Raw genomic sequence first — 14274 nt, 5'->3', positions numbered from 1 at the left:
ATTCTAGTTGAATTATTGAAATAAATTAACTTTTACACCATATTCTAGTTGAATTATTGAAATAAATTAACTTTTACACCATATTCTAGTTGAATTATTGAAATAAATTAACTTTTACACCATATTCTAGTTGAATTATTGAAATAAATTAACTTTTACACCATATTCTAGTTGAATTATTGAAATAAATTAACTTTTACACCATATTCTAGTTGAATTATTGAAATAAATTCACTTTTACACCATATTCTAGTTGAATTATTGAAATAAATTAACTTTTACACCATATTCTAGTTGAATTATTGAAATAAATTCACTTTTACACCATATTCTTCACCTGTATATTCTACATCTGGGCTGATGTTACATACGTAGCATAGGAGGATATTTCAGTTGCTAGTATGGTTGTCTGTCTCTACAGTCATGCAACTCTGCCTTTCTGGGCTTCAACGTTTTGAAGAGGAGAGGAGTGCAGCGAGAGAAAGGAAACGCCAGAAGAGGAAGATAGTCCCTGCAGCCAAGACCAGCACAACAAATACTAACCTCACATGCCCCCACTGCAATAGAACATGTGGCTCTCGCATTGGGCTTTTCAGTCACCTCAGAACCCACCAACAGAAGAAGTAGAAGTCATCATCGGACACGATGGACTACCATAAGCATGCAAGTTCAATGCTATTAAAGCACTTTAAACTTTAAATCCAAGCATTTTGTTTTTTCATATAAAATAAACACATTTTTATGCAGTTTAGAAGTTTTGGGGCTTTTTTTTTTTGGCTCCTGCGCTGCTGAAATCAGGGCGTCCCTTAATTTAAATGTTTGTATGATACTGGGCTGATGAGGAGAATAGAGTGTGAGTTCCTGAAAGATCCAGAAGATGGCAGCAGTGCAACTAATTGGATGCAAGCTGCCGTAAAACTCCAAAGAAGAAGAAGAAGAAGAAATTATAATAATAATAATATTAATATAATAATAATTTATTGGCTAAGGCCGAGCCCCTTTCATTATTATTTTCCTTTTCATTTGATTCCATTTCTTTTCCTTCTGTTTTCTCTCAAATGCACCTGTTCCTTGAAGCATTTTGATAAAGTTTGATGCCTTGTTTGTAAAAAAAGAAAAAGAAAAAAGGTTTCAGAGCCGTTTCAGCAAATGGCGGCGTGATGTCAGACCGGGCTGATCTGGGATCAGATCTGGAGAGAGTCTACCATCAGGAGGAGTGGTGGTCTGCTTTTCCCGCTGATCCCAGACCAGCGCTGGTCTGAAGTCAGATCAGGGCGGAGTCTAACATAATGAAGAGCGGTTGTCAGCTCCTCCCGCTGATCTCAGACCAGCGCCGCGGCTGCAGGCCCCGCCCCTCGTGTCTCAGGCTGATCTCAGACCAGCGATGATCAATGACCAGCGCTGGTCTGAGGTCAGATCAGGGCGGAGTCTACCATAATGAAGAGCGGTTGTCAGCTCCTCCCGCTGATCTCAGACCAGCGCGGTGATTGGCTCTCCGCGCTGGTCTGAGATCAGATCTGGGCGGAGTCTACCATAACGAAGAGCGGTCATCAGCTTCTCCCGCTGATCCCAGAGCAGCGCTGCTCTGACGTCAGATCCGGGCATCAGGAAGTGCAGCCGCGGGAAACACGAGGAAAAACGTAAGAACTCCGAATCAGAATCAGTTTATTTATGAATAAAAACCTCTGGAGCAGAATTATCCGACTACAATGTTCCGTGTTAGACGTCGCTTGGCCGCCATCTTCGTTTCTCATTCACAGTTAACGGCAAACAGAAAGAATACAGATTTATTTCTTTATTTATTCAATGGTGAGTGATAAACATTCTACTTTTAGTTTATTTATTTAATGGCAGGTTAAATAAATAAAGTAATGCGGTTATCCAGCAGTAAATAACAGTAAATCCACGTTACTTTATTAAAATAATAAAATAAAGCTTTATTATCCCGCCAGGCTTGCGCGTGACGTCACACCGGAAGAACGGAGGGCGCAGCGCTGTGACGTAAGCACGTCGAATCTTGACTTCCGGAATGTGATGTTTGTTAAATTAACATCTATAACCTCATAATCAGTGCTTAATTTGTCAATGAAGAGGTCCCGGAACATCGAGGGGGTACCGGGGGGGGGGATGGGGGGTCCGGACATTTTTTGAGCATAATGCATTTAAATGCATCAATCTGGTGCACTTTGGAAAGCTAGAATAACAATAATAGGGTGTCTGCTGCCTTAACTTACCTTGGAAATATCCTCTCCGGAGCTTCTCTACCCGGCTAAACTTTTATTCTCCCCTCTGTTTGTGTGAGCACAGAGCATGCACAGCCTCCACCGCTGATTGGCTGTTTCCCGTGCCTGTCTCTGTGTGTAACCAGTCAGATGGTGCTGTGGGCGGGACATTGCTGGATACAGTGCAGGCAGAGAGATGCGGCTGCATCAACCCCAAAATAACGCCGTTTTAAATTGTACAAACACAATATTGGTATCGTTGGAAAGGGAAAAATGTCCTCTTAATTTTGGGGGGGCTGAGATCAAATTTGGGGGGGCTTCAGCCCGTTTTTTTATTTGTAGTGAGAACATAATCCACAGCAACCGACACAAATCCATTCATGTGTATGTGGTCTGCGGCGCAAGGACCACACTGATTGTGCTGCAGCTGCCCTCATCGCCGCTTGTTGCTTTTCTGATTCGTTTTGAAAAAAGACAGTAAATTCAGCTGTCTTTTTGACATGTTTGCGTTGCTCGCTGCATGCTCCCCAGATCCAGCAAATTTCCAAAGTTTTTTTGGTCGGGGGCGTGGTTTGCTGGCCCATCTTTTCATAGCGTCAACAAATCTCCGACTCTTTCAAATGACGTTAAATCTTTATAAACAACATGAAATGCTTGGAATTTGTTCTGTAAACGAATGTATGCATATTATTATTTTTTATACATTAAAAAAAAACGTTTTTATATTATTATTGTTTTATATATACGAGAGGTGCCGGATCTGCCCAAATAAGTCCCGGAACGCAGGGAGGCCAAAATCGAGAGGTGCCGGATCTTGTTCCGGCAGGATCCGGCACAAATTAACCCCTGCTCATAATAAATAAATAATGCTGATAGAACTAATATTAAAATAACAAATACTAAAATATGGAAATTAAATTAAAAAGTGATGCTGAAAAAATAAGAAACTTATAAAAAGGAAAGATTAAAAACTTACTAAACTCAGATAAATGTAAAATAATAAAAAATTTAATAAATAATTTTTTAAATTAAATATAAAAAAAGAATACAATGCTGATAAAACAAATATTTGTGATCTTTGATATTTGTAAGTGAAAATAAAATGAACTGAAGTAAAATATTGAAATTAAATTAAAAAGTGATGCTGACAAAATAAGAAACTTATACAATGAAAAAAGGAAAAATTAAAACTGATGTTCAGCAAAACTAAAAATAACTAAAGTTATTTAAACTAAAAACTAAAATTAAGTGGGGAAAAAGAACTGAATAATAATTTCATGTTGAGTTAAAAAGATCACCTGATACTAAGGTTTAAAACAAAATGAATAAGAATTAAACAAAGATACTCAGTCTTAGAGAGATATTAGGAGGGTTAGCCTTTGTGGTTTCTATGGAAACATCACTAAAGTTCAAATAAAACACATTTGGTGATGTGTTTGGCTTTATAAAGCTGTTAAAATAGACTAGTGTTGATTAATAGCAGTTAGAATCATGTGACCTATTACTTTACTGACCTTTGGGCTTTAAAGTGGTCTAAGTTTTTATTTGATATTCATTAACACTCATTTCAAATCACAACTCAAAACGCATCTATTCAAAACTGCCTAACCCATTTAATGTTCATTTCTCTGCCTCTTTCTGTTGGTTCTTTTTTCTTTATTTTTACCTCTGATGTTTTTAAACATCAGATTGTATCTGAGTTTTTGTTTTTATTTTCCTAGTTTTTCTTCAGACTAAATGAGGGTCTTTTTTCCCCCTAAACGTTCCCCAAAAGTCACCAAATTCTGCACCAATCCAGTCCTGGTGATAAATGTGATATTTAATGGTTTGCATTAATGGGCGTGGCCTAACGGCTCAACAGCGCCCCCTAGAAAACTTTGTGCCTCAAGCCCCACAATACGGTTTGACGTACATGCACGAAAATCGGTACACACCTGTATCATGTCACAACTTAAAGAAAAGTCTCTTGGAGCCATGGCCCAAACCCAACAGGAAGTCGGCCATTTTGAATTAATTCTGTAATTTTGGCAAAATATATGCCATTCCTTCGGCAGTTAATTCAGCCCGAACCGTAACGTGCACCCAGGTGTGTTATACATCAAAATGTGCGTCTCCATCCTGCAACACCACGCATTACTTTTCTCTTTCAAAAGCGTTACCGTGGCGACGCTAGACGCCAAAAAGTGCACCCCCTTCATGTGATTGGTCCATATTTGATAGTTCCTACTTTCTGCCATAACTTTTGAATGGTTTGACATAGAGAGTCGTGGGTGGTGTCATCGGACTCAGTTTTGAGTCCTTGACTTTTATTAGTGAAAATTGCACGTGTGAGGGCCCGTTCATCCGTTCATCGCTGCTTGCAGTTTTAATTATTATTATTATTATTATTATTATTATTATTATTATTATTATTAATCACATGACTTTTCTCTGTTCTGCACATGCTCAGTACTTGTCTCTGTTCTGCACATGCTCAGTAGGAACATGCTGTCCAACGTGGAGATCAAGGCCCGCGTGGACGACCCGGTCCGGTTCCTCCAACGAGCTGCCGAGCTCAGCCAATCAGAGGGAACGGTGATCCGGCAGAGAGACACGTTCTACCCCTGCAGCAGAGGAAGACTCAAGCTCCGGGACCTCATGGTACCAGAACCAGAACCAGGACCAGAACCAGAACCAGAACCTGAACCTGAACCTGAACCTGCAGCAGAGGAAGACTCAAGCTCCGGGACCTCATGGTACCAGAACCAGAACCCTGTAGAACCAGAACCAGAACCAGAACCCTGTAGAACAAGAACCAGAACCTGAACCTGAACCTGCAGCAGAGGAAGACTCAAGCTCCGGGACCTCATGGTACCAGGGCTGTAGCACCGTAAAGAACCCTGTAGAACAGGAGTGTCAAACTCCAGTCCTCCAGAGCCGCAGTCCTGCATGTTTTAGTTGTTTCCTGCATCAACACACCTGATTCTAATTAACAGTCGTCACCACCTTGTCATCAAAGTCTGGATAGTTCTGTTGATGACCAAGCTCCTTGTATCACGGTTTGATTAAAAAAGGGACACATCTAAAACATGCAGGACACCGGCCCTCGAGGACCCACTTTGGACACCCCTGCTGTAGAACCTGCAGTCTGGACCAGACCCCCCTGATGGAGGTCTGGTCTGGACCAGGTCTATAACGGACCCCCGTGTGACCAGGTCTCTAGAAACCTGATCTGTGGATGAAATGAAGTTTCTCTTCAACACCAAAACTAGAACAGAGTCCTGAAGTCTGTCCTGCTGCTCAGCAGAACCTGCTGGTTCTGGTTCTGGTTCTGGTTCTGACATGGTTCTTCTCCATTTGTTTCCATCAGGACGGTTCTGGTCAGCTGATCTTCTACGATCGTCCCGACACCGATGGACCCAAACTGTCCCGGTTCTCCATCAGCGGAACCAGCGACCCGGCAGGCCTGCAGGTGAGACCCGGTTCTGGACCTGGACCCGGTTCAGGAGCGTGAGCCTCCCTAACCCTAACCCTAGTAATTGTTCCTGATAACAGAACGCCCGCCCTCCAAATCTACATTTAGATACTCTAGGAACTACGAGTAAACCTGCACTCTGAGAACGGAGAGCTCTGCCAGGAACATAAGGCACTATCAGGTCTTGTAAATACTGCGGAGCTAAGCCGTTTTGGGCTTTATATGCAAGTAATACAATTTTAAATTGGATTCTGAATTTTACAGGTAACCAATGGAGCGACGCTAACGCTGGAGAGACGTGGTCTCTCCTGCTGATTCCTGTCAGCACTCGTGCTGCTGCATTCTGGATCAGCTGGAGCCTATTCAGCAAATTACTTGATAGATAGACATTGATAGATAGATATTGATTGATAGACATTGATTGATAGACATTGATAGATAGATATTGATAGATATTGATAGATATTGATAGATAGATATTGATGATGGTGTTATTAATGGTTTTCCAACAGGCCGTTCTCTCCTCGGCCCTCGGGGTCAAAGGTCGGGTCCAGAAGGAGCGGCGGCTTTTCCTGATTGGTCAGACCAGAATCCACCTGGACCAGGTGGAGGGACTGGGAACCTTCATGGAGCTGGAGGTAGAACTGAACCAGAACCACTAGAACCAGAACCAGAACCAGTAGAACTAGAACTAGAACCAGAACTAGAACTAGAACCAGAACCAGAACCAGAACTAGAACTAGAACCAGAACTAGAACTAGAACCAGAACCAGAACCAGAACTAGAACCACTAGAACCAGAACCACCTGGACCAGGTGGAGGGACTGGGAACCTTCATGGAGCTGGAGGTAGAACTGAACCAGAACCAGGACCAGAACCAGGACCAGAACTAGAACCAGAACCAGAACTAGAACCAGAACTAGAACCAGAACTAGAACCAGACCAGAACCACCTGGACCAGGTGGAGGGACTGGGAACCTTCATGGAGCTGGAGGTAGAACTGAACCAGAACCAGGACCAGAACCAGGACCAGAACTAGAACCAGAACCAGAACTAGAACCAGAACTAGAACCAGAACTAGAACCAGACCAGAACCACCTGGACCAGGTGGAGGGACTGGGAACCTTCATGGAGCTGGAGGTCTGGATCTGGTTCTGGACCTGGTTCTGGACCTGGTTCTGGACCCGGGTCATTAGGCTCCAGGGCCCTCATTTATCAATCGTGCGTACGCACAGATCTGTGCGTAAAGCGTGCGTACGAGCATTCCCACGCAAAGTAAGGTATTTATCAACATGTAACTGTGCGCAGAAACACGTGTAAATATACGCACAGCTCCGACCATGCGTACGCACAAAACCTAGTGGTAGAACAGTGAAACTACAAATAGAACCCATTAAAAGAGTCTCAAACTTTACATGTGAAGTTTGAGATCGCTGAACTGTGACTGAACGGGGAACATGTGCACATGTTCCCCGTTTCCTCCAATTAATAAAAATTCTCCATAAGTAATTCAGACATTTTGAATAATTGGCGTGACAAGCTATAAAAGACAGCTTTGGCAGGACGACCTGAAAATAAAATACAAGTACCATGGCTTATCTTGCAGTTTTGGAGGATTTAGAAACCGTGCGCTCCGCAAAAACACGCTCCGCAGAGAGCGTGTTTTCAAAGAGCGTGATCTGTTCAGTGAGAGCACGGAGCGGCTGCTCAGCAGGTAGCGCTTCCCCAAAAACATTCTGATGGATTTATGTTGTGATTTACAACTCCATCCCAGTCACATCCAGCTCCTGTCCACCCTGGGATGTTTGTCCACCGGAACATTTCAGAGAGAGATTGGAGACATGCGGCATTTCGCAGCAGAATCATGCCAGCAGTGTTGGATGCAATAATTTCTCTGTCCCTAATTTACACCCAGTTCCCAAACACACATCACCAACAAGCCCAAATTAAACGAGGATTTCATGCCATCGCCGGATTCCCAAACATAATTGGAGCTAGATTGCACCCACATCGCCATAAAAGAACCATCACACAATGAATTCGGTTACGTGAACATGAAAAGATTTCATTCAATCAATGCACAAATAATCTGTGATGCAACTCTGTCTCTGTTGCCCGTCGTTGCCCGGTGGCCTGGAGGAACGCAACACTCATTTATTCTGCAGAACAGCTCGGTTGGTGTTTGCACCTCCAAGCAGGAGCTTTTGACTCCAACCAAATCTTAATTTATATGGATAATCTTCCAAGAAATATATCAGACATGGTCAACATAATTATTTTACAAGCTAAATATCACATACATAAATGCAAATGGAATAACAGCAAACCCTCCATTGTACAACTGAAAAATGAATGTAAACTGTACTTAGCGTCTCTTAAACCAGTGGTTCTCAACCCTGGTCCTCGAGTACAACTGTCCTGCATGTTTTAGATGCTACCCTGCTTCAGCACACCGTGATAAAAGTACCTGTGTCATCAACAGACTTGTGCAGACCTTGGTGACAAGCTAATTAGGACCATTAATTAGAATCAGGTGTGTTGGTGCAGGGAAACATCTAAAAAAAAAAAGGATTGAGAAACACTGTCTTAAAATGTGTGAAAAAAACGATATTGCCAAAAGCTTATATGAAACGATGTCTTTGTTTCTTCATTTTTATTAATACACTTCCCATAGCTTGTCAGTAAATGTATCTTTTTTTTTTTTTTTTGCTCTCAACCCCCCCAAATGTTGAATATTTGTAGATAATTGATTATTTTGTTTCATTTGCCTTTTGTTGTAAACTCTACAGAATTTTGTTCAATAAAGTTTGTAAACCTCCAAGCGGGAGCTGTTGTTGCTCCATATATGGCCAATTGGAGGCGTTTCTGAATGCAAATGACGGTAACCATGCACGAGCACGGCAGTTTAGAACAGGTGGGATTTATCATCACTGATGTGCGTACGACCAGCGTCCGCACGTTTGATAAATCCGGATTTTTTTGTACTTACACACATTCTAAATTTCACTCCTACGGCAGAATTTAGAACCTTTTCTACGCACTGTTGATAAATGAGGGCCCAGGTGTTCCAGGTGAACCACTGACAGAACCCTACCTGTGTTCCAGGTGCAGATGCAGCCGCAGCAGACGCTGGAAGACGGACAGAAGGTGATTGAACCCTCAACCTGCACAAACAATACACCTGCCAGCCAATCAGAATCCAGTATTCACACAGACCGTGGTATAAAAGGAAGATAATGTTCATCACACCGTAGATGAATGTCATTAGTGCCACGGCTGCGCCAAGAGGCTCCTCCTCCATAGCTATGCCACAGCAATGGAGGAGGAAAAAGTCAAAAAAGAGTCACCTAGCTCTCTCATACTTGCACGTAGAAATGTCATTCAAACTTCAAAACGGAGGAAAACTTCTCTTCTCTCCAAAACACCAGTTTTTTCCTAAGATGTAAACTTTTCAAGATATGAGCCCTGAAGCGAGGACTGGAAACCACTTTTTTGTCAAATCTAGAGTGCGGATGTCGGTTGCTAGAGTGTGAAAAACAGAAAAAAATAACCAGAATTTTTATTTGTAACTCGAGCTCACGGCCAAACTGTAAAAAGGAGACAAATAATTTTTGGTCAGAATGTGGACATAGGTGTTGGGATTCATAAAATGTGACTTTGACAGGCGGGGTATGCTCTAAATTTAAACGGGGGGGGGGGGGGGGGGCACAGCGCCACCAATACCTGTCTCAGTCCCCATTGACCATATTTAATATATTTAAGGAATATCTGAATAAAATTAAGATTGTCAGAATCTGCCGGGTTCTGTGTCTCTCACGATGCATTTTTGGAACCTTCCAGTTGTGAGTTGCGATTGTTTGAGTTCTCTGTTACCAGTCTGTCCGTCCAATCAATCGACTGATCACTGAATCTCACCATAACGGGCCGCTCGGTGGCGCAGTGGGTTAAGCGGCGGCTCATATACTGAGGCTACAGTCCTCCTGCAGCGGTCGCAGGTTCGAATCCAGCCCGTGAACCTTTGCTGCATGTCTTCCCCGTTCTCTCTCTCTCTACCCCTTTCCAGTCTGTATCTCAATAAAGGGCCACTAGAGCCCAAAAAAATCTTTAAAAAAAAAAAAAAAGAATCTCACCATAATGTACACAGATGGGCAGCAGCCGCCCGTGGCGTCTCCAATTTTCTGAGAGGAAATTATTCTAGTTTCAGTTGTTGTTGTGTTTTTGTCCAGGTGGCCAAGGGCCTGATGGAGCAGCTCGGCGTCTCCAGGGACAGTCTGGTGACCGGAGCCTATATGGACCTGATCCTGGAGGGACAGAAGTAATCTGATTACAGTCTGGTGACCGGAGCCTATATGGACCTGATCCTGGAGGGACAGAAGTAATCAGATTACAGTCTGGTGACCGGAGCCTATATGGACCTGATCCTGGAGGGACAGAAGTAATCTGATTACTGCTGTAATCAGATTACAGTCTGGTGACCGGAGCCTATATGGACCTGATCCTGGAGGGACAAAAGTAATCTGATTACAGCAGTAATCAGATTACTGCTGTAATCAGATTACAGTCTGGTGACCGGAGCCTATATGGACCTGATCCTGGAGGGACGCCAGTAATCAGATTACTGCTGTAATCAGATTACAGTCTGGTGACCGGAGCCTATATGGACCTGATCCTGGAGGGACGCCAGTAATCAGATTACTGCTGTAATCAGATTACAGTCTGGTGACCGGAGCCTATATGGACCTGATCCTGGAGGGACGCCAGTAATCAGATTACTGCTGTAATCAGATTACAGTCTGGTGACCGGAGCCTATATGGACCTGATCCTGGAGGGACAGAAGTAATCAGATTACTGCTGTAATCAGATTACTGCTGTAATCAGATTACTGCTGTAATCAGATTACTGCTGTAATCAGATTACTGCTGTAATCAGATTACTGCTGTAATCAGATTACAGTCTGGTGACCGGAGCCTATATGGACCTGATCCTGGAGGGACAGAAGTAATCTGATTACAGCAGTAATCAGATTACAGTCTGGTGACCTGATCCTGGAGGGACAGAAGTAATCTGATTACTGCTGTAATCAGATTACAGTCTGGTGACCGGAGCCTATATGGACCTGATCCTGGAGGGACGCCAGTAATCAGATTACTGCTGTAGTGAGATTACAGCAGTTAGGACCATAGTTACTCTGTAATCAAATTACAGTAGTTAGTACACTATCATTATTACCATAGTTACTGTGTAATCAGATTACAGCAGTTAGTACACTGTGTCATTACCATAGTTACTGTGTAATCAGATTACAGCAGTTAGTACTGTATCATTACCATAGTTACTGTGTAATCAGATTACAGCAGTTAGTATCATAGTTATTGTGTAATCAGATTACTGTCAGATTCATCCATTGGTTTCTGTGTAATCAGATTACTGTCAGATGCATTCCTTGGTTTCTGTGTAATCAGATTACTGTCATTCATTGGTGTCTGTGTAATCAGATTACTGTCATTCATTGGTGTCTGTAAAGGTTCATGAAGGATGTTTTGACCTGAAAACTTGCAGATTTTTCAAAATAAAAGCTCTTTCAAATTAAACATTTGTCCTGATGATTCTCCAGTCTGGAGCTCCGGACCAGAATCTGTGTTGGGGTCTAGACCAGCCTTTCTCAACAGGGGTGTCGTGGCACCCTGGGGTGTCCCCTGACTGCTTTAGGGGTGTCGTCAAAAAATTACCTATTCTGACATTTCATATATAAATATATGAATGCATACATAAATACATTATTTTTGCCTATGAATTAATAAATATATAAATAAATAAATAAATAAATAAATAAGATACCGTATTTTGACGACCATTAGGCGCATATAAACGTCTTTTTTTTTTTTTTAATGTGCTGCGCGCCCAATAACGCAATGCGCCCATTGTATTATTGTAAGGCGGACGTAATTGCGGCCACCATGAGAACGTTAAAGGGAGAAGGGAGGCGCGTGAATCACCCTTGAGTTGCGGACGTGTTAGAGACATCATCATTAGAGACCAGCTGACTTTCGACATCCCGGTGACGCGCACCGTATGTGCGCGTCATATGCATTTACAGCGATGCAGTGTGGTTTTTAATTATATTTTACTCTGGGGTGTCGTGAGATTTTATTCACTTTTGAAAGGTGTCATGACTGAAAAAGGGTTGAGAAAGGCTGGTCTAGACTACCGTAGGTGGGTGGTGTTGGGGTCTAGACTACCGTAGTTGGGTGGTGTTGGGGTCTAGACTACCGTAGGTGGGTGGTGTTGGGGTCTAGACTACCGTAGTTGGATGGTGTTAGGGTCTAGACTACCGTAGGTGGGTGGTGTTGGGGTCTAGACTACCGTAGTTGGGTGGTGTTGGGGTCTAGACTACCGTAGTTGGGTGGTGTTGGGGTCTAGACTACCGTAGTTGGATGGTGTTGGGGTCTAGACTACCGTAGTTGGGTGGTGTTGGGGTCTAGACTACCGTAGTTGGATGGTGTTGGGGTCTAGACTACCGTAGTTGGATGGTGTTGGGGTCTAGACTACCGTAGTTGGGTGGTGTTGGGGTCTAGACTACCGTAGTTGGATGGTGTTGGGGTCTAGACTACCGTAGTTGGATGGTGTTGGGGTCTAGACTACCGTAGTTGGGTGGTGTTGGGGTCTAGACTACCGTAGTTGGATGGTGTTGGGGTCTAGACTACCGTAGTTAGATGGTGTTGGGGTCTAGACTACCGTAGTTGGGTGGTGTTGGGGTCTAGACTACCGTAGTTGGATGGTGTTGGGGTCTAGACTACCGTAGTTAGATGGTGTTGGGGTCTAGACTACCGTAGTTGGATGGTGTTGGGGTCTAGACTACCGTAGTTGGATGGTGTTGGGGTCTAGACTACCGTAGTTGGGTGGTGTTGGGGTCTAGACTACCGTAGTTGGATGGTGTTGGGGTCTAGACTACCGTAGTTGGGTGGTGTTGGGGTCTAGACTACCGTAGTTGGGTGGTGTTGGGGTCTAGACTACCGTAGTTGGATGGTGTTGGGGTCTAGACTACCGTAGTTGGGTGGTGTTGGGGTCTAGACTACCGTAGTTGGATGGTGTTGGGGTCTAGACTACCGTAGTTGGGTGGTGTTGGGGTCTAGACTACCGTAGTTGGGTGGTGTTGGGGTCTAGACTACCGTAGTTGGATGGTGTTGGGGTCTAGACTACCGTAGTTGGATGGTGTTGGGGTCTAGACTACCGTAGTTGGATGGTGTTGGGGTCTAGACTACCGTAGTTGGATGGTGTTGGGGTCTAGACTACCGTAGTTGGATGGTGTTAGGGTCTAGACTACCGTAGTTGGGTGGTGTTGGGGTCTAGACTACCGTAGTTGGGTGGTGTTGGGGTCTAGACTACCGTAGTTGGGTGGTGTTGGGGTCTAGACTACCGTAGTTGGGTGGTGTTGGGGTCTAGACTACCGTAGTTGGGTGGTGTTGGGGTCTAGACTACCGTAGTTGGGTGGTGTTGGGGTCTAGACTACCGTAGTTGGATGGTGTTGGGGTCTAGACTACCGTAGTTGGGTGGTGTAAGCTCCATGTTGCCTGTCTGGCTGCACGTTCAGATGGATGAGGGGCTTGGTGAATCCTGAGAGAGAGGTGTTATCTCATTTCCTTTCTGTTAACATTTTTGTTAAAATGATACAAATAAGTGGCTTCTTGGTGTGGTGTGGTCTGTGTCTGACGAGGGAGATTTTTTTTAAGCCCTGAATGGAGACATGGTGACGTAGAATTGTCAAATTGGGTTGATTCACCATTCGAATGTTTGCAGATTACTTTTGTGATACTGTATTTGACCCGGATCGTATGGAAATGGGATTCTTGCCATTGCGAGTATGAGCTGTGCATGATTGGGTTGATTGTGACACAAGTGTGAAACATATCAATCATTTTTATTTATTTTGTCTGTCGTGAAGTCACGTACTATCAGCAGAGACGAATGCGTTAAAGCTACTCTGGCTCTGTTGACCCATTTGGCTGAACAGGGGCATAAAGCCAGCCTGTCCAAACTGGAGTTTGTTGCCACAAAGGTTACGTTTCTGGGTCATGTCATTTCGGGGGAGGGCAAATCCCTCTCACCTGGCAGAATTACGGCCAATCAGAGAATGCCAAAACCGGTCACTAAGAAACAAGTGATGTCATTTCTGGGCGTCACCAGTTATTGTCGACAGGGGGTCCTGCATTATGCTGAAATTGAGGCACCATTGGCAACAATTGCCCATGCAAACGGCCTAAAAGCATCAGACCCTGTCACCTGGACTGACGAGGCTGACAAAGCTTTCACTGACCTGAAACTGACGTTACAGACGCCTCCGACACTTGGACTGCCTGACTGTTCACGACCTTTCACCCAGACTGTGGACAAAGAGGGGGGTTACATGACTTCAGTGCTGCTACAAGACCATGGGGGGAAATTGAGGCCTGTAGCTTATTTCTCATCCAAGCTTGACACTGTAGCTTCAGGCCTCGCTGCCTCAGAGCTGTAGCTGCAGCAGAGAAAGCAGTTTTTGATTTGAGTTTTTTTTTTATTTCGGTCCATTTGGATACAACATAGTACAACATAAAAAAAAG

General features: G+C 43.8%; 1 protein-coding gene across 4 annotated transcripts; it reads left to right on the top strand.

Annotated features, from left to right (window-relative positions):
• Positions 1-1646: 1646 nt before the first annotated feature.
• Positions 1647-10525, top strand: LOC133424025 (uncharacterized). Of its 4 annotated transcripts, XR_009770849.1 has the most exons (9): positions 1647-1809; positions 1953-2001; positions 4700-4862; positions 5572-5673; positions 6189-6314; positions 8782-8823; positions 9903-9971; positions 10092-10168; positions 10494-10511. XR_009770849.1 is itself a non-coding variant. In XM_061714396.1 (8 exons), exons 1-8 carry the CDS (start codon positions 1710-1712, stop codon positions 10113-10115), a joined length of 675 nt encoding a protein of 224 aa, XP_061570380.1. In that variant the 5' UTR covers positions 1647-1709; the 3' UTR covers positions 10116-10525. The 4 variants fall into 4 exon arrangements, 3 of the variants coding, with proteins under 3 accessions (XP_061570380.1, XP_061570379.1, XP_061570381.1); XM_061714396.1 differs by having other exon boundaries at positions 10092-10525; XM_061714395.1 differs by having other exon boundaries at positions 9903-10525.
• The last annotated feature ends 3749 nt before the right edge of the window (positions 10526-14274 follow it).

The sequence above is a fragment of the Cololabis saira genome, chromosome 23 (assembly GCF_033807715.1).
Source record: "Cololabis saira isolate AMF1-May2022 chromosome 23, fColSai1.1, whole genome shotgun sequence".
NCBI lineage: Eukaryota > Metazoa > Chordata > Actinopteri > Beloniformes > Belonidae > Cololabis > Cololabis saira.
This window is presented reverse-complemented; position numbering and strand designations above follow the sequence as displayed.